Source organism: Cygnus olor, chromosome 2, assembly GCF_009769625.2.
Source record: "Cygnus olor isolate bCygOlo1 chromosome 2, bCygOlo1.pri.v2, whole genome shotgun sequence".
Classification (NCBI taxonomy): domain Eukaryota; kingdom Metazoa; phylum Chordata; class Aves; order Anseriformes; family Anatidae; genus Cygnus; species Cygnus olor.
This window is the reverse complement of record NC_049170.1, coordinates 3,213,475-3,240,684: the sequence shown is the minus strand read 5'-3', so window position 1 is coordinate 3,240,684 and position 27,210 is coordinate 3,213,475. Positions and strand designations below refer to the sequence as shown.

Sequence of the window (27,210 nt, the reverse complement as noted above, 5' to 3'; positions counted from 1 at the left end):
AAACATTTACTCACCTGTAACGTGAACCTTGAAGGTCAGTTTCTGGCCAGCAGCCTCGCAGGTGTACTCCCCAGCATCTTTCTTCTCCACCTCATTCACCACCAGCCGACGAGATTTGCCCTCCGACTCCACCTTGAACTTCTTGCTCGAGGTGATCAGCATCCCCTCTTTGTACCATTTCACATCAGTCTTCTCCTGGGCCACCTCGCAGCTCAGTGTGGCATTTTCTGTTAGAGCAGCTTTCACCTCCTTCTGCACCTTCTCCTTGTTTGTGAATACAGCTTCTGGCTCTTGGGGGAGGAGGGGAGAGAGAAAGATTAGTTGGGCCACTGGAAAGAGGAGCAGGAGGCAGAGAGGGAGCTGGAAAATAGAATCCACTCCCCCACTCTGGAGCCCCAGCATGGCAATACATCTTGAATGACTCTCCATGCCACTTTCTTCCCTCAGTTGCCATTAACTCAATGCCTTAGAGACCTGAACTTTCACAAAGCTTTCGTGTCATGTTCTCCCCACAGGCTGAAACGAGCCCTTCCAAGACAAACAAAAAGTGTGCAGACGTGGGGCAGACGCCCTATTGCTCACCACTGTGCCCCTGCTATGAAATGTCCTGGGTTGTTCCACTTGCACCAACACATGGCGATGGAGAGGTGCAATCAGAACCTTCTTTTTTATGGCCCTGTTCCCACAGTGAAGGGAAACTTCTGAACTTTTTAAAGAATGGAGTTGCCTCAGAACTGTACCTGGAACAATTTTTTTCTTTTCCTCATCAGGGCTAAGTCATCCCAATGATGTTCTCCAAAAATTTGAAACATAATAGGAAGAACATTTACAAAATAATAATTTTTCTAAATGTTCTAGAAATAGGAAGGATGGGCCAAAGTATCTTCTCTCACCTGTGACAACAATCTTGAAGGTCAGTTTCTGGCCAGCAGCCTCACAGGTATACTCCCCAGCATCTTTCTTCTCCACCTCACTCACCACCAGCCGACGAGATTTGCCCTCCGACTCCACCTTGAACTTCTTGCTTGAGGTGATCAGCTTCCCCTCCTTGTACCATTTCACATTGGTCTTCTCCTGGGCCACCTCGCAGCTCAGTGTGGCATTTTCTGTTAGTGCAGCTTTCACCTCCTTCTGCACCTTCTCCTTGTTTGTGAATACAGCTTCTGGCTCTTGGGGGAGAAGGGGAGAGAGAAAGATTAGTTGGGCCACTGGAAAGAGGAGCAGGAGGCAGAGAGGGAGCTGGAAAATAGAATCCACTCCCCCACTCTGGAGCCCCAGCATGGCAATACATCTTGAATGACTCTCCATGCCACTTTCTTCCCTCAGTTGCCATTAACTCAATGCCTTAGAGACCTGAACTTTCACAAAGCTTTCGTGTCATGTTCTCCCCACAGGCTGAAACGAGCCCTTCCAAGACAAACAAAAAGTGTGCAGACGTGGGGCAGACACCCTATCGTTCACCACTGTGCCCCTGCTCTGAAATGTCCTGGGAATCAGCTGCACCGCAGAGTTGTTCCACTTGCACCAACACGCAGTGATGGAGAGGTGCAATCAGAACCTTCCTTTCCTCATTCCCCATTTCCCCATTCCCCATTCCCACAGTGAAGGGAAATTCCTGAACTTTTCAAAGGAAGGAGCTTCCTCAGAACTGTACCTGAAACACTTTCTTCCATTTCCCCATCAGAGCTCGGTCATCCCAATGATGTTCTCCAAAAATTTGAAGCATAATTGGAAAAAACTTTTATAAAATAATAATAATTTTTCTAAATGTTCTAGAAATAGGAAGGATGGGCCAAAGTATCTTCTCTCACCTGTGACAACAATCTTGAAGGTCAGTTTCTGGCCAGCAGCCTCGCAGGTGTACTCCCCAGCATCTTTCTTCTCCACCTCACTCACCACCAGCCGACGAGATTTGCCCTCCGACTCCACCTTGAACTTCTTGCTCGAGGTGATCCGTTTCCCCTCCTTGTACCATTTTACATCAGTCTTCTCCTGGGCCACCTCGCAGCTCAGTGTGACATTTTGTGTTAGTGCAGCTTTCACCTCCTTCTGCACTTTGTCTTTGTGTTCAAACACATCATCTGTAAGATAGCAAAGAATGAAAAATCTGTGAAAAAAGTATCTATCATTTGAGATAATGCTTGACCATTAATTTGCAAACCTACCTTGAACTAAATCTAAATCCACCTGTTTCAAGGTTACTAATAATTGATCTCTGCTATCTGTTGCTGTTTCAATCATTTGCAATGCACAGCAACCCCCAGAAGCAGGTTTTTAGTCTTCTGTCCGTAGCACTTCTCACTGAAGTACACGTTCATGGATATGTAAGAGAGAAATGGCATCAGTTCTTTGTCCCACAGCTGGATCCAGCACTAAATCCCTCAGATGTGACAGAAGTAAAAGACAGGCAATTTGGAAAAGATCGTGTTAACCACAGCCAAGTGCTTGGAGGCATCCTGCAAGTCTCTGTGAATGAGGTGGTACCAGACACAGCTGGGGTCGGAATGCAATACCGTATGGACAACTAGCCAGCCTTTTTATGGCCATGGGTATATCCCATCAGAGCTGCACAGAAGAATGACAGGAACAGCTTTCACCTTTTATTTCTACCTTGGAACACAGTCTAGGTTCATTCAGGCAAGTTTCCAAACCATGCCAGTGAAGCTGGTGACAGATTTTAAGAAGCCTATGACAATTAAAGCTTTGTCTCCGAGACTGCATGGTACTGGGTTTTCAGTGGGAGACTGCCTAGTAGGTTACAATTTAAATAAAGCAGATGTAAAATCAAAAAGGCTAACAGAGCTAAGCAAATGCTTGAGGAAGCATTGGCAGAAACTTCCCAACAGTACAAGCTTGCTTTGAGACATCACAGTTGCTGGCTGCTGCTCAGTTGAGGAGCAAGATGAACCTCATCCTTAGGCTTCCACCAGCTTTCCTGCAGACATGCTGTAGGGTCAGTTTCTACAAGCCAAGCAGGAGGGCTCTCTTCAGCAAGCACAGCATGTTGTGTTCACTTGCAGAGAAGACTGGGCTGCCTATCTCCTGTTTACTGTAGATATACCAGGCAGGATCCTTCATTTGCCAGTGCTGTCCCCATATTTGGGTCCAGATCATTTTCAGGAAAAAAAACAATAAGGGTTAAGAAGTAGCTGCATAACAACTGGAGTATCTTCACAGTGATTTATATGGAATTGTGTCCGTATGGATCAACATAACTTCCCAGATATATTCTTCAGAACATGTGCTGGTAATAATACAAAATTCCAAGTCATAAAACAATTCAAGTTGGGAGTGATCTCTGCAGGTCATCCAGTCCAATTTGCCCACTATGAGCAGATAAAATTACATTGCATCACTCAGGGCCACGTCGAATTGAGTTCTGAATATCTCCAGTGGTGGAGAACCCACAACCTTAGGGCTCCTGTTCCAGAGCTTTATTGCCTTCATGATGCATATTTTTCGTAATACCTTTTCAGAACATCCCACGTTTCAGCTTGAGTACTTTGCCTCTTCTCCCTGTCACTGTGCACCTTTGAGAAGAACCTGTAGCTATATCCCCCCAATTAGCTAGCTGCAGGCTGCAGTAAAAACTCCCTTTGGCTTCTCTTCTCTAGTCTGAACATATCCAATTTTCTCAACCTCTAACCACTCCTCATATGACATGCTCCAGCCCCATAATCATCTTGGTTGCCTCCACTGGAGCTATGCCAGCAGCATCATGGATTTCTAGATGTAAGAGCTGGGAAATTCTCCAGTCAAGCAGACACTGTACTAAGAAAAGTAACTTGATTTTAGGCTTAGTTTTGGTAAATTCCAAGGACATCATTTTAAAAGTTGGATGTGGGAAATAACCCTAGATATAAGGAACATAAGATGATCTAGTTTAAAGTCATAGAGGAAATTAAAAAAATATCCCTGTAATGCACTTATTTGGAAGCTGTACACCTGGGTGAATTATGAGAACTGATAATTGAAGAAAAGATGAACAACTTGTTCAAGACTCAGTGTTCAATCTGGCTTCTTCAAAAGAAGAAGGGTTTAAAGGGTTTCAGAATCTTCTTTTTACCCAGTAGAAGAAGAGAAGGGAAAGGATCGTCAAGACCAGCTAAAAATCATGGAACTGTCCCTTAAAATCCTTTAAAAGACATGGCACAAACAAGGAATAGAAGAAAGGGCAGCTCTCCTAGAAAGCTACATCTCTGGTAACAGGAGCAGTAGTAACAGAGCAAAATTTGCCAAAAGTCAGGCTGGATCCAAGCTCGTGAAGGAAGTTAAAACACCTAGCAAGGAATACTTTAGCACATATAACCCTTAGATGTATGTGTAGGCAAGGGAAGAAGTGAGGCCATGTTACAAAGAGCGTGGATTTCAAGCTTCAGACCTTTTTGTACCATACTTCCAAAGATAACCTGCAGATGTTCCTAGAAAGTGTTCTACAGGTTAATTTGTTTTGTTTTGGCTCTCACCCTAGGTAGACATCTCACCTACCAGTATAAACCAACAGAGGTTATACAGCTACTAACTGAATGATCAACTCCTAAGCTCACATGTCATGTTCCAACCTAGACAATTCTCTTAAGTGGGAGGCTTCAGTTTATTTTAATTTCCCTTGGGGTAATGTTACTTGTTTACACAAACTCTAGTTGGTACTCTCCCTCAGTTGTACCTTTAATCATCCACAAGGTGAAAAGAAAGGTGACCTAGGATTAAGGCACAGAAGAGGGTCAGAAGATCCATTTCCCTGCCTGGTTCTACAGCGTACTTTCTCTGCAGTCTCAAACAAGAACCTCAAGGCTCCCAACTTCTGTCTTTAAAGTAAACAGTCAATCTCTCAGTGTCAAGAGAAGGCCTACTCTTCTTTACCCTCCTATTTTTGCAGTTGCAAAAGCTGGAAAACATCCTCCCTTTGGCAGCAATTGGCTTGGAGAACACTAATATGTATCTTACAGATAAAATGCTTGTCCACTTTTCTATGGTCCCCTTGTATCTCACAACCCATGATATGAAAAACACTTCCATTGGGTAGGACACTGTTCTTACACTTATTTATTGGAGAGGATGTGAGGTGCAGAAATGTGTGGTGATAGCAAGGATACCCATCTCAAGTTGCAGAGGATGACGCCATTTCCCAAAAATATGAATCCTCATTGTCCAAGCCGTGCGATTTTCTCCCATGAATATGACTGAATATTTCTCAGACGCCCTGACAGCAGGCCAATCTTGGGTTTTCATCCCAAAGTCTCATGCAACCCTCAGTTATTGCTGTCAACAGCTTTCCTCAGAGAGAGACCTTTTGGCTAAGTTGTAAGCACAAACAGCTGCTGAAAGCCCTTCAGTGCTTTGTTGCATCCGCTACAGGATAAAGTTCTCCTGGTCCAGATTATAAGATCCTTCCACATGAAGCTAAGAAGAGTTCTTCTTTCAAACAGTGTAATAAGATCCTTTAAAAATGAAACTAAAAGGCAGAAATTAATAATCTACTACATTTTTTTCCTTGAACAGCTTCTGCTATCAATGACATTCATCGTTTGAAATAAAATAATGATTCAGTTTTACCCTGTACCGCTCCTACAAACTGCATAGAGCTGCAGAAGAGTCATGTAACTGACCCACAAAATAAATATTACTGTATTTTTTCTAGCACAAAGGAGAGTTGCCACCTCTCAAAGCAGAATGAGGCACATTTGTCTCTAATTTCCTTGTAGGGTCACCCCCCAGCAATATATACCACAGAACACAGACACAGCAGGGCAAGCAGAGTGAAATCCAATCAGCTTGTACTCGGTGAGACCCACAACTGGCAGTCACATGAATCTCAACGCTGTAATGTCATGCTTTTGCTCAGACCACACTGGGAGGAGGCCAGCCACAAACCACCTCCAGTGCAGAAGATAAATAACCACATTCTCAGCTGAATCCAAAATAAAGAGCTTTGAGGCGTGAGTGGTGCATTGGGCTGTGTAGATGCACACACTTCAAAAATGAGCAGATTCTAGTGTTGGGTAAATCCACTGAAAGAAAAAACAGCAAGTCTTTCCACCAAATCCAATTCTATTGTTTTGCTTCACTTTCTGGTAGTTTTATCTGTTTTAGTTTTAATTGCATGCATCTTTAAAATTTTCTTCTTGTACACAATCAATTAAGAAATGACTACATCAAAACTAGTCTTCTCTCAATTCTTTCAAGCAAGACAGAAGGAAGGAACATATTCCATGACAAAGGAAGTAGGGGGGAGTGTTTTCAACAAAAATAACTAGCAGCAAGAACAGAAGGGTATGTATTGATGACAGAGTTGCTTACACAAACTGCTGGATAGTGTTCTGAACTTACACTCAAAATGTGTTCTTCAATTCCTCACAAGGTCATATTGGCAAAATCTTTCAGCAAAGCCATGTCTTGTATAGATATGGTAGAAGCAAACTCTGTCCCAGCAGAGACAGAAACTACAGATTTTTAGAGTGGAATTAGTGATTCCTAAAGGATGGAAGGACTGTTGTACGTTCGTCTTGTTCTTAAATACTTTATCTTAATAACCATTCTTGGTCAGTCTCTGAGAAAGAATACTGGCTTGCATGGACCTCTCTATTTCCTAAAGTGTCCAAGCACATGCCTTTAATATTGATTTTTAAGAATAACGATATACATTGTGTTGCAGAACCACATAGGTCAATGCTGGAAGTAAATCACTGGAATTCTGGAATTAAAACACTAGGGAACTCTCTTAATTGTTATGACAAAAAAATAAATAAATGTAAGTAGGTAATCTCTCACCTGTTACATCAATCTTGAAGGTCAGTTTCTGGCCAGCAGCCTCGCAGGTGTATTCCCCAGCATCTTTCTTCTCCACCTCACTCACCACCAGCCGACGAGATTTACCCTCCGACTCCACCTTGAACTTCTTGCTCGAGGTGATCAGTTTCCCCTCCTTGTACCATTTTACATCAGTCTTCTCCTGGGCCACCTCGCAGCTCAGTGTGGCATTGTCTTTCGTGACTGCCTGCACCTCCTTCTGTACCTTCTCCTTGTTTACAAAAGCATCTTCTGCTTCTACAGTGGGAGACAATTTAAAATGCAAAGGTACAGTCATTCTGTCCAAAGTGTTCATAACCAAATGCAAAATTCAGCTTACAACAACTTCATGCATCTTTGTCATTTTAGAATAATTCCATCAATACTAAAGTGAATGAACATGATCCAGATTAAAAATGTTCTTTCTGTAAGTTAACAACCTAACACTTCCTTCTCCAGACAACTAGTGGACTACTGTAACCATATATTCTTCATATCTTATAAAGTTTTAAAACAAATAAGGTTCTTAATCAAATATTTTCCTAATTTAAGCACAGAGCTGTCTCTAAACGAGCCATCTGTAACCCTCTTGGGTACCTGGATAGAAATCTAGCTACTTTCATGCAGCAGAGAGGAATTCATTAGGTTGACCTCTGGAGATCCTTTCTAACTCCATTTCTGTGTGGTTCATGGAGCTCTGCATAAACTTGTTTCTGCAAAATCTGTTTTTAAATGAGTATAGTGTTTGCATGGTTACATTAATTAAAAATTGGAAACCAACAGCAAACAGCAAATATGAACATGATGTGCTCTGTAATATCTAGGTATCAGCAATAATTCCTTAGAAAATCTGTGGTAATTGGAATATTTTGTACACAAAACAATATACTCATATTAAAATCATATGCACCACCAGTATTTATTTGACCTCTGATTACATGCTTGTTTCAGCCCTTGTAAGCAGGAATACTACATTTTTTACTGCATACCTACAAATCAATCTCAGCTGTGGAGCGAATCTTCAAGAGTGAAAAAGGTTTTGTGTTACTGAGGCCCAGAAGCCACTGATGATTCTCAGTAGTTAGGAATCTGACATCATGACAGAAATTCACTCAACTTTAGCTACCCAGGAGGTAGAGCTGGTCTCAGCTCCCAGATTAAGACACCTAAGCTTAGATTTCCCAGTGAGAATGTGGTACTGGAAACCCTGCTGTAGTCAGGGGTGACCCTGTCAATGGTCACTTCACAGACTGCACTGATTAGGACCACACTTCAGTTGCCCACATACAAGTGTCTTGGGCAATTTGACACACCCTGTGCACCCAAGATGTCTTCATGAGGCTGGGACATATACCAGGGACTCTTGGGAAAGCTGCCCATTTCTAGTAGGGCAGATGGATGCCAGCCAGGGATCTCCAGAGCATTTCAGGAATAACTGGAAGTCTACATGCAGGCATCTGAACCGAATCTTATGTCCATCTTGGGAATGGATAGAAAGAGGTAAGATGTATCTACCACCCCGTGAATCAAACTCAGTTTTGTAGAATGACAAATAAAATAAAGCTGCAGAGTGCATATAAACTCAGAATATGTTTAAGGCAGCAATTAATCATGATAGGAAACAGTACTGAGAGAATCTCTCTCCTACCTGTGACAACAATCTTGAAGGTCAGTTTCTGGCCAGCAGCCTCGCAGGTGTACTCCCCAGCATCTTTCTTCTCCACCTCACTCACCACCAGCCGACGAGATTTGCCCTCCGACTCCACCTTGAACTTCTTGCTCGAGGTGATCAGCTTCCGTTCCTTGTACCATTTCACATCAGTCTTCTCCTGGGCCACCTCGCAGCTCAGTGTGGCATTTTGTGTCAGTGCAGCTTTCACCTCCTTCTGCACCTTCTCCTTGTTTGTGAATACAGCTTCTGGCTCTGATATTGGGAAATGTTAGGGAAAATATATATAAGATACAAATAGCTTGCGACTGGAAGATATTACACATATTTTGTGTACATATTGTATAGGACGATTTCTTGTAAGGAACATTGCTTTACGATTGTGTTTATCATACATTATAATGCACCCTCTACAGATAGTCCATATAATCATTCTATCTCTCTAACTATTCTTTTAAAATAGCTGCAACTCCTCATTTTTGAATTTCTTCTAATGAAGACAAAGATAAATCTTCACCTTTGTGACTTTTTCGTATTGCTACACTCTACATTTGAGTTTAGCCAAATATAGCCCAATTATGAATCACAGACTTCTCTATCACATTATTTACAGGAATTTACCAGCATCTGAGTATGTCAGATTAAGACGGGGTATTGTTCAGAAAATATCTTTTAACTTAATCCCAAGGAAATTATAAAGATACAGTTCTTAATATGGAAAAGTACTTGGTTTAAGTTAATTTTCGTAGCTCAGTTTTATGCATAAAATACACTTTTCTGTACTTGGAAATCTCTGACTTTTCAGAAAACTGACTGAGGGAATCTTCTCTTAATACTTAACACATGCAGAATGAAGTGTTTAAAGTCACTCTCTTCCACGCTTCCCTTTGGAACCTCTGTCTCAACAAATGGAGCTGGCTTCAAAAGGATATCATGTATCCTTTTGATAAGGGTTTCACTGTATATCATGAATCTTGAGATAATGAGATTGCAGATTAAACTCTTCTTACTACACTTTTATCTTGGTCTCTAAGGTGTGCGGCACTTTGTTCTTTTTATGATGAGCTAAAAGTGCCATAGCTGCATCCCGATACTCAACACTAAGAATCTAACCTTAAGTTGTCCTTAAAATGGGATGGATTTGTGCTACCAGTGGAACCCTGGAATACAGGAACCCTGAAAAGCTTTCTGAATACAATGGTAAGAGGATAAATTAAGACTCAGAAAGCCATTGCACTTTGGGATAATCCAGTAAGACGAGGACTTCTGCAGTGAAAGAGCCAACCACTCAAAGAGTACTCATAATCCCCTCCTGACTTTCACACTAGATCATTTTCCAGTGAGTGCTGGGCTTGCACGTCACGTTACAGTGGTACACATGAGAAATACAGCAACAGTAGCTAGGCAAGCGCTCTCCACTTACGGCAGAGAGGGAAAGGTGTTAAATTACCTCGTGCAGCCATGAAGTCACCCAGTTTGAAAGAGAACTGAAAACCCTTGGTTTCTGAGGCAAACAGCTAAGAATAGCCCTCAGCTAGCGAAATTCAAGTGTAAAGGCCTTACATTTCTGCATTTCCTATCTACACCTGTGCAGTAACGTATGGGCTGGCTTCAGCAGCTGAGGATGTACTTGGTTTATTCTGATCCATGCCACAGTCTTTCCATCAATGTCCACGTTGTGTGACAGATGCCTCTCAAACCTAGCCTTACTGTAATCCATCATTCACTGAAACTGGCAATTCCCTAAGCCAAAAGCATGAGCTACACAACTCGTGATAAAGATCCCAAGGCCCTCAAATCACACCCCATGTACACCACGAGGTGTGGGGACAGTAACAGCTGACGGCTGACAGTCAGGGCAGCAGCAAAGCTTTGTGCTATAGGAGCAGTTGCACATTGCACACTGAAGACTCAGGGAGCGGGATGCTCCAGGACAGTGACAGCAGAAAGACTGCAACCTTTACAAGGGAACAGAACGCAAGCTATGCCCTGTAAGGACTTCAGGTCTCTAGCATGTGTGCGAGCAGGAAAGTCAGTAGACTCCCAGTGCAGTTGCTCCTCTGCATAGCTGATAAAATGCCAGACCTCAGCCAGGATTAAGGTCCAGTGTGTTCAATGCCGTAAGAAGGAAAGAAGGAAAGAAGGAAAGAAGGAAAGAAGGAAGGAAGGAAGGAAGGAAGGAAGGAAGGAAGGAAGGAAGGAAGGAAGGAAGGAAGGATTCCTTGTTCTGATCAGCTCAGAATATGAAACAAAAACCATAAAGTTAACAGAGAGCCATCTGACTTATGAGCAGAGACAGTAGAGTGTAACTACTATGAATAAAACAAAACAAAAGCCCTTCTTATCAGCCGATTCAGAAACAGTCACTCAGAATGTATCTGACAAGCCCATGGATGTCTGGAGCCTAAGTTAAAATGTATTAGACCTCTCACAAAATTTACTGATACCAAAGAAATACATACTGCAGTTAGAGCAAGAGAACTGCCTCTGCACTAGATCCCCAGACTCCAAATCTAAAGAGTCCAAATCTAAAGCTAAAGAGAAAATTGCAAATAGAAATACACATTACTGGACTCACAACTGGTCATTACAGATGTAGAACTTGGAAGAAACAGTCATCAACTTGGGATTCAATAGACCACAGACAAGTGTACTGTATCTGATTGAAAATTTTTAGGACAGTATGCTACCATCAACTTCCAAACCTCAATGCAGCCACAACAAAGTAGGGAGCTGTAAATGCTACTGTTGCAATATTGATTGGTAGACCAGTGTTGCACAGTTCTCATAGCTGGATAAATCACATTCAGGTACCCAAAGGCAGCTGATGTGAAGGAAGAGGTAAGGGAAGGATGAGAGGTTGTTAAAAACAACTCATAATTCGAGTTCCATGCATCTGTACCCACTTCTGTTCATTATCCACAAAACTGTTTCATGGGAGAGTCATGAGGAAGTGTACATGTATGTGATTGCACAGCCTGACAGTGAAATAATCAAAGAAATTCTCTGTTTTGGTAGATAGGACATTATGCATAGAAAAAGATGAAATGAAGAGGGGAGAAAACAGTTACTTTCATGAATGAAAAGCAAAAATAAGAGAAGGAATACCAAACTGGAAGAGGTCCTTTAGTACAGTGCTCCCTAGCAAAAACTCTAGATGCAATATCTGAGCCTAAGGAGACAGGGGAAGTCGAGTGGCTGACAACAAGATACGTGCGTGTAATCAGTAGACCTGCCAAGTCTGACACAACCTCACTGAAATGGTAGCTTAGGCCAACACCAAAAGGCAGCCTAGCAGTATTTTTGGACTGAAAGAACAGGAGAGAACACCTAGACACAAAGAAAAGGCAATGAAATATCAACCAAAACGGTGGGTTTCTCCTACCTGTGACGACAATCTTGAAGGTCAGTTTCTGGCCAGCAGCCTCGCAGGTGTACTCCCCAGCATCTTTCTTCTCCACCTCACTCACCACCAGCTGACGAGATTTGCCCTCCGACTCCACCTTGAACTTCTTGCTCGAGGTGATCAGCTTCCCCTCCTTGTACCATTTCACATCAGTCTTCTCCTGGGCCACCTCGCAGCTCAGTGTGGCATTTTCTGTTAGAGCAGCTTTCACCTCCTTCTGCACCTTCTCCTTGTTTGTGAATACAGCTTCTGGCTCTTGGGGGAGGAGGGGAGAGAGAAAGATTAGTTGGGCCACTGGAAAGAGGAGCAGGAGGCAGAGAGGGAGCTGGAAAATCGAACCCACTCCCCCACTCTGGAGCCCCAGCATGGCAATACATCTTGAATGACTCTCCATGCCACTTTCTTCCCTCAGTTGCCATTAACTCAATGCCTTAGAGACCTGAACTTTCACAAAGCTTTCGTGTCATGTTCTCCCCACAGGCTGAAATGAGCCCTTCCAAGACAAACAAAAAGTGTGCAGACGTGGGGCAGACACCCTATCGCTCACCACTGTGCCCCTGCTCTGAAATGTCCTGGGAATCAGCTGCACCGCAGAGTTGTTCCACTTGCACCAACACGCAGTGATGGAGAGGTGCAATCAGAACCTTCCTTTCCCCATTCCCCGTTTCCCCATTCCCCATTCCCACAGTGAAGGGAAATTCCTGAACTTTTCAAAGGAAGGAGCTTCCTCAGAACTGTACCTGAAACACTTTCTTCCATTTCCCCATCAGAGCTCGGTCATCCCAATGATGTTCTCCAAAAATTTGAAGCATAATTGGAAAAAACTTTTATAAAATAATAATAATTTTTCTAAATGTTCTAGAAATAGGAAGGATGGGCCAAAGTATCTTCTCTCACCTGTGACAACAATCTTGAAGGTCAGTTTCTGGCCAGCAGCCTCGCAGGTGTACTCCCCAGCATCTTTCTTCTCCACCTCACTCACCACCAGCCGACGAGATTTGCCCTCCGACTCCACCTTGAACTTCTTGCTCGAGGTGATCAGCTTCCGTTCCTTGTACCATTTCACATCAGTCTTCTCCTGGGCCACCTCGCAGCTCAGTGTGGCATTTTGTGTCAGTGCAGCTTTCACCTCCTTCTGCACTTTGTCCTTGTTGATAAAACCGTCTTCTTCTGTAGAGTGGGAGAAGCAATTTAAAATGCACGGGTATGTTCATGCTGTCCATAGTTTTCACAACTGAATATGAAATCCTGCTTATGAAAGTTTCACACAGCTCTGACATGTCAGAATTGTCCCCACACAGAGTTGAGGTACACCTCAGAAAGGACATGACCCTGTGTACAACCTGAGGGCAACAAATCACCATTTCTGAGCAAAATGTTCCAATGCCTTAGGAGTTCAGGTTCTTCTTATCTCTACGGATGTACAGGATATGTCTTTTTGCTCCATAACGTAATGCACATGCAGGTATCTGATCTTATCTGCCACTGGTACTCATGTATAAGCCTTGTCCACTCTAGGTGACTTCTTGAACTTGTTCCCAGACCTATTTTCCAACAGATCTGGAAGCTGGCCCTACCTTTATCCCCATAAATCACAACACTACATATCACTGTTTGTTTTTCCTTTACCAGGTAGTCAGAAAACAGCAAGGATGGCTAAGTGGGATTCAGGTCACAGACGAAGACACTTAGCTATAAGCATCTGTATGACAGTGCATGCACACCAGCTGATTGCCTGATCTCTGTCACTACCTCAATGAAGATCTACGCTACCCAATCCCTGGAGCCTAGAAACTGATTTATTCTGGTCTGTATTAAAGGGGACTCATGGGCCATTCCATGATGAGAAACGACGTCTCTCCTACCTGTGACAACAATCTTGAAGGTCAGTTTCTGGCCAGCAGCCTCGCAGGTGTACTCCCCAGCATCTTTCTTCTCCACCTCACTCACCACCAGCCGACGAGATTTGCCCTCCGACTCCACCTTGAACTTCTTGCTCGAGGTGATCAGCTTCCCCTCCTTGTACCATTTCACATCGGTTTTCTCCTGGGCCACATCACAGCTCAGCGTGGCATTTTGTGTCAGTACAGCCTTCACCTCCTTTTGTACCTTGTCCTTGTTTGTAAACACATCTTTCTCTGCAAGAATACCACAATAGTCACACCGTTTTTTGCAGTAATCTTCTCTAGTGCTTATTCAAGTTCCCCCTATTTCACCGTACTTGCCTCTAACAGAGCAAGTGCTGGCCCATTAGGACAGGAAAGCACCTTCTCTACTTTGCCAGTGGGAAATGATAGGTGTGTGGGAACTGTGGGACAATGTTAAAAAATTCAAGCACAGGTTTGGACCTGAGGCACCAATATGCACTGCCTGAACCCTCCTCTCTCATCTCTTTCTCTCTTCTGATATCTCTCTCAGCTTCCAGTGAATCAGAAGGGAAGAGCCCTCCTATCTAGGAATCACCCCCGTTTTTTCACCTATTTGGGTCACTTAAATTTTGCAATTCTCCATCTAATCAGAGCTCCTCAAATGCCACCCCCTTCCCTTTTATTTACCCCTGCACCTCTGCTATGGCCTTGCACTGTAATTCTGCAGGAGTGTTTCTGCAGACACACCTGCTGACTGTGAGAGGTGCAGAAATTACCCTCCTTGCCCATCATTTGTTGCAGTTACTACTAAAACTGTGTGTACAAAAGCTGATGGGATACTTGACTGCAAATCAAGTCCTACAGCTGAAATATTTCTCCCCAGAGAGGTTGTAATATCATTCTCCAACTGTCAGATATTATTCAAAATGGAGTATCCCTTGATCTTTGGAATTTTGAGCATTTTCTCACCTCTGACTTTGACTTGGAATGTTGCTTTGTCGTTCTTTGTTTCACAGGTATAGCTCCCTTGGTCTTGCAGCGTCACATTTTTGATGATGAGCTTGCGGTGTGTCCCCTGAGAGATGATTGTTGTCCTCTGGTCCTGCTTCACCTCAGTTTGATCCTTCTTCCATACGACAGTTCCACTTGCAGCCGACACCTCACACACCAGCTCAAGGTTTTCAGAAGGACTGACTGATATTTCCGGAGTTGTTTTGGGCTTGTTAACAAAATTAACAGCTTCATCTGAAAAGAAAAGAAGAAGGCAGTTTACACCCTGATTCATGGCTTATTCAGCACAATGTTAAGATATAGTTACAACTGAATGTTATTTCATTGCTAGTCATGCTTGGGTGATCAAGTTTCATCTCTGGAGGTATAAAGGTACAGATGTGTGCATGGTACTCTTTCAATTTAACTATGGCAGGGCATTAACAGACACAGCAAGAAGGTGTCCTTACAAGTCAGAAAAGTCCTCCCACCGAGGTACAGCAGAGTTATCTGTACTGGGGAACTCGTTGCTCAAGTTTAAGAGAGTTAGTACACAATGGTCTCCAGTTTGGGAGCTGGGTATTGATGAATCCTTTATAAATGTATACAGATGAATAAACTGTTCTTCCATATGTGTATACATACACTCCTATATACACGTGCATGCGTGAGACATACAGAGATAGGAGAATATTATGTTAAGCCTCACTGTATTCAATGCGACTGTTTCTGTAAGTAAAATGGTTGCAGAATTGGGTCTCAACATGTAACTTCATACAAATAATACTCAGTGTGTTTTAGTCGAATACATGGAATTTGAAAATCTGCAATCTTTGATCTTTTAAATCAAGCTGAGATGCCCTCAAGTTACTGACAGCCTTTTTTTTTCAATAGTTTTTTCTTTTCAATCAATTCAGTTTTCTGTATTACTGTATTATTTTTCTGCATTTCTAAAGCTAAAATGAAGGCAACTAACTAAGTGGAAACAGCCACCTTGCTCGCAAAATGTGAGCAAACCTACTCAACATGCCCTGTCCCTAAGCTAACAAGCAGCGTTTGATGAGCATGTCAGGTATTTCATACCCTTCATTCCATCAAGCCAGCCCATGCCTGAAGAGCAAGCTGATGGCTGTCAGTTACCAGCAATCTTGGCTCAGTATTGTATTTCTGCTAGCAGCAACTGTTGCTTTCAGTCACTGAATATACCAAGGACATTTGCTATGCTACACCCATGCCAGGCAAATTTGTGGCATCAGGAAACAATTATTTCATTAAAAACTGTAATCATTAGGAGTGATCTATTCTTTTAAAAATAGACGGGCAAGGAAGGGTAACTCCCTCCAGAGTCCTGCTATTCAAAACTAATGGGGTAACTCATTACCATAAAGGCAGATTACTTTCCTGCCTTAAGACCATATCATGACTGTTTGGTACTTCCTATTAACAACCTGGAAACATTTTGTGGTGACGTGAAACAAGGTGGAAATTGCCCTAGCTAAGGTTTTGTTAACAGGCTGTAACTCATTCCTTGTTCATCAAAAAGTTCATGAGGATACACAGATACTTCGCATATGATGCTGGTTAATGTTTGTTTGCTTGTTGTTTTCTGTTTGTTGGTTTTTGTTTGTTTGTTTTGTTTGTTTGTTTGTTTTGTTTGTTTTTTTTTTTGGCAAAACAGCAAACAGAACTGGAGGCAGGATGCAGAGTGAATACTTGAGCAAACATCACCTGTAAACTGGAAGCAATCTCTCTAGCTCAGTAAACCCTCTAGGAATCCCAGGTCCAGTGATGTGCTAGATCTATCAGCTCTGCTGAGTTTTTAGGTTCGCTGATGGACAGCATTACCGTAACTCAGATGTACTGCTACAGGTCACAAGCAGGGAGTTGTTACTTCTCTTAAACCGCATTGCACTGCAGCACATAGATACAAAATGAGAAGCTTTCACTAGAGTTTCAGTTTGTAACTGAGGACTGGGTTGAAAAATTAGGCTTGAGACACAAGACACAAAACCATTTTTAAGAGAAAGCTTCCCACCAGGCTATGCAAATTGAGTCAGCAGAATTTTCCAGATATTGAATTTCACAGATAATTTCTTGTGTTATTTTATACTCCAGCTCCATCCTGAACTGGAACACATCAGTGACAAGCATTACTCTTCTGGGCTTGATCTGAGAAGCACATGCTTGAGCATGTGCTTTATGCTGATGGGCATACGCCATGAACTAATGGCTGGGCTTACAGCACCTCGGAGGGACATCTCAGAGATCATAACGTCCTTTGGGAACAAAAGGAGACGCTTAGCTCTCCAAATCTCCAAGCTCCAACTTGTCAAAGGAGGACACAGGACTTCCAGGGAAAGACTTTATGGCCACTTCAGTCAGGAGGTTCAAGGATAATGTAAATGCTGAGGCAATCCTTCAAGTAAAAGCATATAGCCCAGATGTGGCCCTCAGCCTGCTCACCACATGGAGTGTTCAAGTCAGGACTACAACCCTAGCAAAACCTTGAGCGGACCTGAACATAGAACAGCATGGTTATATTATTTGCCTGTACTGTGGATTTGCAAGGGGACTATTGTAAGGTCAGTGTTTCTGAAATAGTACTGTGCAAACTTAATCCAAAGACCTGGAAATCTACAAGGCAACGCAAGTAACTTGAATCAAGTCTTCAGTGCCTAACACAGACTCTGATCCCACACTTGCATCACAAGCTTACCTGAGACTTTTAAATCAAAAATAAGAGTGTCATCTCCAATTTTGCATGTGTATGTTCCCTCATCTTCTTTTGTCACAGCTGAAGCCACAAGTTTATGCAGTTTCCCCTTATCTTCCATAGTGAATTTCTTGCTGGCCGTGATTTCTTTGCCATCTTTATACCACTTAACCATGATGTTGGCTTCAGAGGTCTCAGAAACAAATTCAGCTTGTTTTCCAGTGATGGCCCTGATAACTCCTCCAGTTCTCTCTTTGTTTATGAAGGTTGCAAGTGCTGAAACAAAATATGGACACATAGTGCTGGTAAATAATTGCATAAACATTAGAAAACATGCACATAAGGTATTAATTTATCATAAGAGCAAATATCCATGTATAATTATGGATATAGTTACTAGATTCTAATTCAGAAGCAGACAAATTTGCAGCCTTTACAAACCATATACCAGATAATCATACATCCAAAAGTCAGAGGACATACAGAGGCTGAGTCAAGGGGAGAGGAACCTAGGCAATAGGGCTTTAAGAAAATACCTGAAATAGGAAAACTGAGGAAAGAATTGAAACAAGCAAACTGGAAGGAAAGAGATGAAGGATATCCAATCATTCTATTGTAACCTCCTGGCAAAGAAATCAACTCCATGTAAAATGTAATTAAAATGTAATCTAGATAACTAAAGTTAGAATAAATTAAAAATCTATGGAGATATCACATAGGACAGAAATGAAAAAAAAAAATCTTCCTGGAAATCTACTGGAGCACAGAAGACAGATGATGAATCTGGCATCTATTAATACATAGTGGAATAATCAAGTCACTTCAAGTCACTGACTGCAAAGATTCCAAAAAAGCACCACTATTCTAGCCAAAAACGTTAGCCTAAAGCCACAGTCCCACTTTACTCTAGATAATGGAATTAATCTTCAAACCTCTTGTTAACATATTATTTTAAAATAGCACATACAATTAAGTCAGATTTTTGGAACTGTGCTGCCAAAGCTACTAAAATCAAAGCCTTTATTATGTATGCATGTTTTCCGTAATTTCAAGAATGTGCACACATAATACAAATTAAACAAATTTGTACCAAATGGCTGTGTTTTAGGAGCTCAAGAGCTAGCTGATGTACACAGAAGTTTCTGAGATCCTGTAAATACGTTTAACTCCATCCTATAATCATGTCAGATTTAAAAACTCATTTTTCAGAAACTGTTACTTCTAACTGCACACTACCACTGATGGATATAAGCCCAGTCCATTCAAATGCAGTTATTGGCTTTCGTTGCTGATACAGTCCACGGGACTGGACCAGCTAAGCACAACTGTCACAGGATTTGCTCCAAAGGTGTTATTATCAGTGCTACCTCCTGGTGCAATGCATGAGGGCTTTCCTTATCTCAAAGCCCTCAGGAGACCTTATTAACAAGGATGGATTTTGCATTTAGTTTCCTTCTTTTTAATTATGTACCATCTACCCAGACTTGTGCAAGGCATTTGACACTGTCCCCCATGATATCCTTGTCTCTAAATTGGATAGACATGGATTTGAGGGATGGACCACTCGGTGGGTAAGGAATTGGCTGGATGGTCGCACACAAAGAGTTGCAGTCAACAGCTCAGTGTCCAGGTGGAGATCAGTTATGAGTGGTGTTCCTCAGGGATTAGTACTGGGACCAGTTCTACTTAACATCTTTGTTGGTGATATGGACAGTGGGATTGAGTGCACCCTCAGCAGGTTTGCCGACAACACCAAGCTGTGTGATGCTGGAGGGAAGGGATGTCTTCCAGAGTGACCTGTGCAGGCCTGAGAGGTGGGCCTGTGTGAATCGCATGAGGTTCAACACGGCCAAGTGCAAGGTCCTGCAGCTGGGGCGGGGCAATCCCAACCACAAATACAGGCTGGGCGGGGAATGAATTGGGAGCAGCCCTGAGGAGAAGGACCTGGGGGTGCTGGTGGATGAGAAGCTCGACATGAGCTGGCAATGTGTGCCTGCAGCCCAGAAAGCCAACCGTGCCCTGGGCTGCACCAACAGCAGCATGGGCAGCAGGGCGAGGGAGGGGATTGTCCCCCTCTGCTCTGCTCTCGTGAGACCCCACCTGGAGCCTGCACTAGAGCAAGTCCAGAGGAGGCCAAGAGGATGACCAGAGGGCTGGAGCACCTCTGCTATAGAGCCAGGCTGAGGGAGTTGGGGTTGTTCAGCCTGGAGAGGAGAAGGCTCTGGGGAGACCTCACAGCAGCCTGCCAGGGCCTAAAGGGGGCTGCAGGAGAGCTGGGGAGGGACTCTTTGTTGGGGGCGTAGGGATAGGACACGGGGAATGGTTTTAAACTAAAAGAGGGTAGATTTAGATTAAATATGAGGAAGAAATTCTTCACGCAGATTGAGGTGAGGCCCTGGCTGCTCCCAGGAGCTGTGGGTGCCCCATCCCTGGCAGTGCCCAAGGCCAGGCTGGATGGGGCTGGGAGCAGCCTGGGCTGGTGGGAGGTGTCCCTGCCCGTGGCAGGGGGAGGGATTGGGTGATATTTAAGGTCCCTTCCAACCCAAACTATTCTGTGGTTCTGTGTGATTACATGATTAGCTGTTCAGATTTCTCTGAATGTGTAGTGCTTTTAATTACGTACATATTACTAAATATTTGGTAGGAAATCAAAATTCCCTGGCTTGTACAGTGACAGAGTCTGGACATCTAAAGAATTAAGAGTGAACTGACTTGCTAAGCAGTCCACAGGTAAGAAAGAAAAAGAAACCTAGAAGAAAAAGAAACTAGAGACCTCTCTGGTTTTGGTCCTCAAGTGAGTTCATTCAACCATGAGCTTCTGGCAGACATGAGATTTTATCTGACCTCTCTAGGTTGCTACCAGCCCTGTTTTTGGGGGTTTATTAAGCTTGGTGAAGCAGTGTCTATGGGTAAAGAAGTCATACCAGATACTTTTAAAACAATGAATTTCTTATTTTTTTGTCTGAGGGTTCTGTTTCCAGTGGTTTCTCTAGAGACTCAGGATGGTGCTGCTTTGTTTCAGCAGGACAACAACACAGTGTCTCTCTTCTACCCAACTCCTATACCCGTGAAGCCTGTGGAGGCTGAATGTTGCTGAGATCTCCACTTCTCCATCAGCATTATTGGAACTTGGTGCATAGGTTAAAAGGTTTAGGAGGGAGAACAGGAAAATAAGTTTATTCATGCACTTTTCCATTACTTAGAAAACTAGAATAAAAACTACAGCCACAGCAGGCTGAAAGAGACTTCTCAGATGTCCTGTTTCGACGCAGGAGGTCGTGTGTCAGAGGACATCTGGCACATGAAGTGTCACGGCAGTGTAGGGACTGCAGTGATAAATGACAAGTGCACCTTCTAGCGGGGCTTTTTGGGCATCAGGCCCAGCAAGTGGCACACCTCCGGCCGCAGCTTGACACAGAGGCCTCTCGGCAGCCACCTGATGCTCGTGTGCTAGACACAGCTGACCTGCAAATCAAATGATTTACCAGCTAGCTGTACCTGAATTACAGGAAGAACAGATCAAAGGTGGCGATGCTGGAAAGTGAAATAGTGGGACAGCATGAAAAGGGGACTAGTTTTGTGAGCCTCGTGCTACCAATATGAGATGTATCAAAGCTGATTCTCCAGTAATCAAGCTACAAACAGCAGACATTTAAATCACAGATTGCCAACACAGATTTTAAAATAATAGCATTCGTTACTCATTTGATGGTCACATTACAGTGAAAAGCACATAGACATGTCCATCAATTAATTCAATTAAATCCATGCGTAGATCTGCCAGTGTGAAAAATTATGCTAAAGAGGCAGAGAGAGAGAAGAAAACCAAAATTAAGAACAGCTGCCAAGCGTAGACAGAAAGTTCCTCCTCCATAAATTTAGTCCCATTTTTCAATCATTTTTTTTCAGCTGTCTTCAAGTCTCTTTTGAGTTTGTTTTTTGAGAATAACCAAGCAAGTATGTTTTCCAATGGTAAAATGCATATATTACTCCAGGGTTTAGTTATTTCTAGAGGTGAATGAGTGTGACAAGCCAGCAGAATATGATGGAGAGGAGCCTCATACATACTCAGTGCAGTCATTGCTGGGAAGAAGGTGCCTTTGCGTTACTGTAATCTGCATGCAGTCCTGAAGATTCAGGACAGAACAGCAAATCTTTCTGTGGAGTACACAAAGGATTCTTACTTATTGCAACCAATGCCCAGCACACTGATCTCAGAGATCAGACCTATAACCTTCAGCAAAACAGGTATCGGGGTGGAAAATTTAACCCTCTCTTTACTACTGTGTATTAAATGACAGAATTACAGGGGTTTTTACCTAGCTGTCACTCTTCACAGGTCTTTTCCTCTTTCAAATTTTGTATCACTGCCATAAAAAAACCTATTTATATCACCTCTTCTAGCTATCCTAAGAGAACAGCAGAAAAGCTAGGTTGCTCTTCTTCCCATCTTTTCCTTGATTCCTCCTGTATCTTAGGGATAAATTACAGAACAGAACAAAGAAATCAAATGGCTCTACAAAGAAATCAAATGGCTCTACAAAGTGAATTTGCCAGTTTAAATCAAAATAGCCATTGAACACACCCCAAACAATGTCTGATAACACACTAGACTGTCCTGGAGTCAGGCTTTATACTCTGAACTTCAGCAGACAACTAGATGATACTCATAAGGAAAAGTCTGAGGATCTGGTGCTTTTCAGCCAAATTCTGGTCCCATTCAAGGTAGACAAAACTCAAAACTGCGAGACAAAAGTTTCATTCCACTGTTTTCAGAGAAAAGCTTCAAGACTCCTCACCTTGCTCTGAGGGTGGATGTGTAGTCACAGTGCCTGCCAGCTAGAGAGAGGGCATGCAGTAAGGAAAGGACAGCCATGAAGGCAGAAACCGCTGAACAACAGGCAGCTGTAAAGTTGTACTGGTTCAAATCTGTCAAACAGGAAGCATTAATACGTGGTTTGTTCAGCCCAGAGTAGAGGAGACTGAGGGAAGGCCTCATGGCAGCCTGCAGCTCCCTCACGAGGGGAGCGGAGGGGCAGGCGCTGAGCTCTGCTCTCTGGGGACAGCGACAGGACCCGAGGGAACAGCATGGAGCTGGGACAGGGGAGGGTCAGGCTGGGTGTTAGGGAAAGGTTCTGCACCCAGAGGTGGTCAGGCACTGGGACAGGCTGCCCCTGTCACAGCACCAAGCCTGCCCAGGTTCAAGAAGCATTCAGGCAATGCTCTTAGATACATGGTTTAACTCTTAGGTTGCCCAGTGTGGAGTCCAGAGATGGACTCAACGATCCTTATAGTTCCCTTCCAACACAGGATATTCTATGATTCTATAATATAAAGGAAATTGTATTTTGCTGTTTGTTCCACACAGCCTCCATCCGAACACCCTGCAAATAGCAATGAGTCAAGCCATTCAACCATGCCCTGGAAATGTCTGTTCTTATTTGCCAGGGTACTGACAGAAAACAAACAGACGAAAAAACAAAAAACAGTGCCAATATTACCTTGGTCCCTTCACCTTTAATCAGAGCTGAACTACCTCCTGAGTGACTTACCCACCATCACATAGCAAGCAAAGGGCAGAGATGGCATCATGACCTGCCTCCGTGGCTGAATTTCTTCACCTTTTCACTACCTACAATTTAAGCTCATGAAATAAACCCTGTGGAATTTCAAGATGCCAATTTGAGTGAAAACATAGCTCTTACCACTGAGATGGTGTTACATCTTGTATTCACTCCCAAATTCTCCTACTCTGGGATCTTAGACACTGTCAACGCTGGATGTCATTGGGAAGTTAAGACAACCCCCAGTTCCAGCAGCTCATGCCACCACCTCTGGAGCACTCCCTTTCTGTCCCTTGAACACTCTGTTGGCATAGGGCAGGAACAGGCCATTCATGCAAAGCAACCCAGTCACATACCTTTCACTGAAAGCTGGAAGACCATTTTATCCCCTTCACAGATGCACTGATAAACTCCAGCATCCTCTGTTGCAATGTTGCGAATTTTCAAGACGTGCCTCTTCCCCACAGCTTGAAGTTCATATTTTTCACTGGCCTTGAGCTCTTTCCCATCCTTCATCCACTTCACAGTAGCGTCTGTGTCTGAAAGCTCAGCCTGAAGTTTGGCTTCCTCACGCAGCCGAGCAGAGACCTTTTCTATATCTCTGCTCTTGTTGGTAAATCTCACTTCAGCACCTGTCAGGAACAAAGGCCTCATTATTTCAAGTTATATCAGGCTAGCATGTCCCTGATATGTGTCTGCTGCAAGACCTTTGAAAAAGTGTTAGGTCCTGTTCCTGCCCTCGCAATTCTTTTCCCATTGCAGATTTAATCTTTTTTTTTTTTCCTTTCAGATTCACTAAGGTAAAAATGCACATTTTCTACTGATTAACAATACTCTAAACATGCTTCTGCAGAGATTTTCACCCAAAGCCAAACACTTTCTTCCATAAGAAACATTTTATTCGTTAGCTTTTGCCATGCAACACCAGTAGATACAGATAGTATTGCCATTAATGCTCCTTTACTTTTGAATGATTCCACTACAGCCAGAAAGTCTAGCCAAACCTGGAGCTGAAATTACTGATTTAAAGGGATTCAGCAGTTTATCCGGTAACTGAATCTACTGACTGATGGTTGGGAGCTGCAGAAATTCCCAAGCTGACATTAAGCAGTCTAGTTCAAATACCAAGCAGCTGAGTAGACTGACTCCCTCTGTGCTACCATGTTTCTGTCATTACCAGGACCCACATTAGTCCATATGCTGCAATTTCAGGTATTTTGTACAGTCCAGGCCACAGTGCAGGCCTCCAGCCCCAGTTCTAACTATCAGGTCACAGCAACTGTCCCTTGACTGGAAGAAGAAAGGACAATGATCAAAGTAAATACCTCTCACTCTCATCTTGGTGCTCATATCAACATTGTTGGCAACAAATTTCACTTCTGCTCCATCATCGTTCTTGGTGACATTCTTTATGATTAGGTTGTGAGTAGTTTGGGTTCTCTTAATGATATAGGTCTCACTTTCCTGCAAGACCTTACCATTAAGGTACCAAGTTCCAGAACACGTTTTTGTGAGGTCAATAGTGAACATGGCATCCCCTCCAGGTACAGCTTCAACAGTTGTCAAGGGGGTTTTCACAGCCAGGACCGGTTCTGGGAAAGAAGAACAACTTGTATGTCTGAGAACAAAAGAGACAAGACTGCCATGCTGGAGTCCTTCCTAAGAGCAAAGCTCTCAAGGTAAATGAGACGTGAGAATAAAATCCTACACACTTACACAACTTGCATGTACCGAAAGCAATGCACAATGGGTGAATGGGATTTGATGTCTACGTCTGCCATTAACTGACCTGTGGCACTAGATTAAGTCCTGTTTCCTGCACAGATAGAACAACAAATATATTTTACTTATTTTTTCCCTACTGTCTTTAAAGGCATGACAGACATAACACTTGCTAGGCATCCTGAACCACCCAGGATCCCTAGCAAGCGTGCTATTTCTTTAGTAAAAAATATTACTCTCAGATTTCAAAAGGATCTTCAACAGCCCAATCAGCCCACTAATTACTTCCAGATATTCTAGGGAAGCACAGGCATATGTGGTCAGCTAGGGAAAAGAATGACACAGTAACAAGACAGAGTGTGATCTGGGTCTAAGTAGATATTGCTCAGTAAAACGAATCAAAGGAGGAGACAATCCCACTATACATAATTCTGTGGCACACTGGTACCCTAGAAATAAAGTAAAATCCCCATATTTCTTATAGTAACTCAGACACTATAGAGAGACTAATTGGAACCTGGTTTTTAGGACCGTATGATCATCACAGAAATATTCTTCAGATGCAAGTTGAGTATCTCATTTATATACTGAATATTAAATCACAAGCACACCTTTATTTTTCCTTTCACACAAGCGCTGGAAGAAGCACTTCCAGGCTGAAGATCCACTACAGAGAGCTCTGCCTCTCACACAGACTGGTGTGAGATATTGGAATATAACCATATTCACAGCTCTATCACAGAAACCCAACTTGCATCCCATTAGTGATAGGCAGACATTGAAATGAGGTAGAAGAGCTAGAAGCAAAGGAAAAAGGCTTTGGAGTGCTACTGCTCAGTACTCCTCAAAGACATGGGAAATGTCTTTAGAGCACCAACGTGGCAGGTCAGCACAGACTGAGCCATTTCTCTGGGGGGTTTGTGCTCACCGAGGTGCATGCTCCCTGGGAATTCCAGATACGGGCTCTGTCCATGTGCGTTGATGGCAGACACTCGGAACTGGTAATCAGCCTCTTCTGCCAGATTGCTCACTGTGAACTCGGGGACAGGGATGTGAGACTCGTGGCATCTCACCCAGGTAAAGCCAGTTAGTTTCTTGCGTTCCACTACGTAGCCATCTATTGGAATGGGGCGGTCCAGCTTCGGAGGGGACCATGCTAGCGTCACTGAGGTTTCTGTTTTATTTTTCACCACGGGGTCAACTGGGGGCTGTGTGGGAGGTTTTTTGGGAGCTGCACAGAAATAAAAACAGCAAGAAGTTTATCATAGAATCATTTAGGTTGCAAAAAACCTTAATGATCATCAAGTTCAACCATCAAACTGACCTGCTGAGTCCCGTCACTAAACCATGTCCCCTACTGCCACGTCTACACGTCTCTGAAATACTTCCAGGGATGTGGACTCCAAAACCTCCAGGAATGGGTACTCCAAATGTTGGAGTGAAAAGGCCACTGTGTCTCACTGAAGAAAACCAGAGCTTACACTGGTCTAAAGGCTACCCTAGGTTAATAAACCTCTGTAAAACCTTAATGTGACATGGAAAAGCAGGAGAATGGATGGAAGATCCTTTCAGGCTGCTTTACACAGACAAAGAGTTTACTGTGAACAACTCACAGGCTTAAAGTAGATACAGACCCATGCCACCTCCTATACAGCTCCTGGATAAAGCAGACTAAGGCTCAGTATGTTATTTTCACTCAGAAGAGGGATAAAATCACCATCAGAAGTTGTCCAAAATTGTATGCACCAAACTCCTCTTCCACTTCCCTAGTGTGAATCCAACCAAAAAAAAAAAAGGGACATCAATGTGATTTTACCCCTCATCCACCTGCCTACTACATGTCATTCATTGAACAGGGGATTGACCTGCAATAATACTGCCAGCCTACTAGGATTCATCTGCTGTCAGAACTTCAACCGAACAAGTCCCCTCGGAATCACAGACAAGAACACAGATGTGCCTATGAGAACCAGCGTGTGGCAAGGCACCAAGGTGTCAAGGAGGAGCACAGTGATGGAGAGAGACTTTTTACACTGACAGATACTGATAGGACAAGGGGAATGGCTTTAGACTAAAAGAGGGGGGATTTAGATCAGATGTAAGGAAGAAATTCTTCACTCAGAGGGTGGTGAGGTCCTGGCCCAGGCTGCCCCCGGGAGCTGTGGCTGCCCCATCCCTGGCAGTGCCCAAGGCCAGGCTGGATGGGGCTGGGAGCAGCCTGGGCTGGTGGGAGGGGGCCCTGCCCATGGCAGGGGGTGGATTTAGATAGTCTTTAAAGTCCCTTCCAAGCCAAGCCATCCTATGATTCTATAATAATATTTTGCTATGCTTTCCATGCAGATGTGGCATCCTGTGAGGCAATGTAAATCTACCCCATAAAGAGCAGCCTGTGCCAGGAGTCTGTGGACTAAATTTCTTCTCAAGAACCTGTTCCAACAGCATACAGAAATGTTTCAGTCTAGGTTCTAACAGGCTTAAACACAGACCAG

At 43.3% G+C, this 27,210-nt stretch overlaps 1 protein-coding gene across 1 annotated transcript in view; it reads right to left on the bottom strand.

Annotated features, from left to right (window-relative positions):
• OBSCN (obscurin, cytoskeletal calmodulin and titin-interacting RhoGEF) overlaps positions 1-27,210 on the bottom strand; it is a 180,612-nt gene that overhangs the window by 139,723 nt on the left and 13,679 nt on the right. Inside the window, 13 exon segments of the mRNA XM_040550191.1 lie at positions 15-290; positions 894-1,169; positions 1,812-2,081; positions 6,772-7,047; positions 8,438-8,713; positions 11,844-12,119; positions 12,762-13,034; positions 13,730-14,002; positions 14,702-14,977; positions 17,439-17,711; positions 23,356-23,631; positions 24,325-24,591; positions 25,650-25,952. Coding sequence (XP_040406125.1) covers positions 15-290; positions 894-1,169; positions 1,812-2,081; positions 6,772-7,047; positions 8,438-8,713; positions 11,844-12,119; positions 12,762-13,034; positions 13,730-14,002; positions 14,702-14,977; positions 17,439-17,711; positions 23,356-23,631; positions 24,325-24,591; positions 25,650-25,952 — 3,591 coding nt within the window.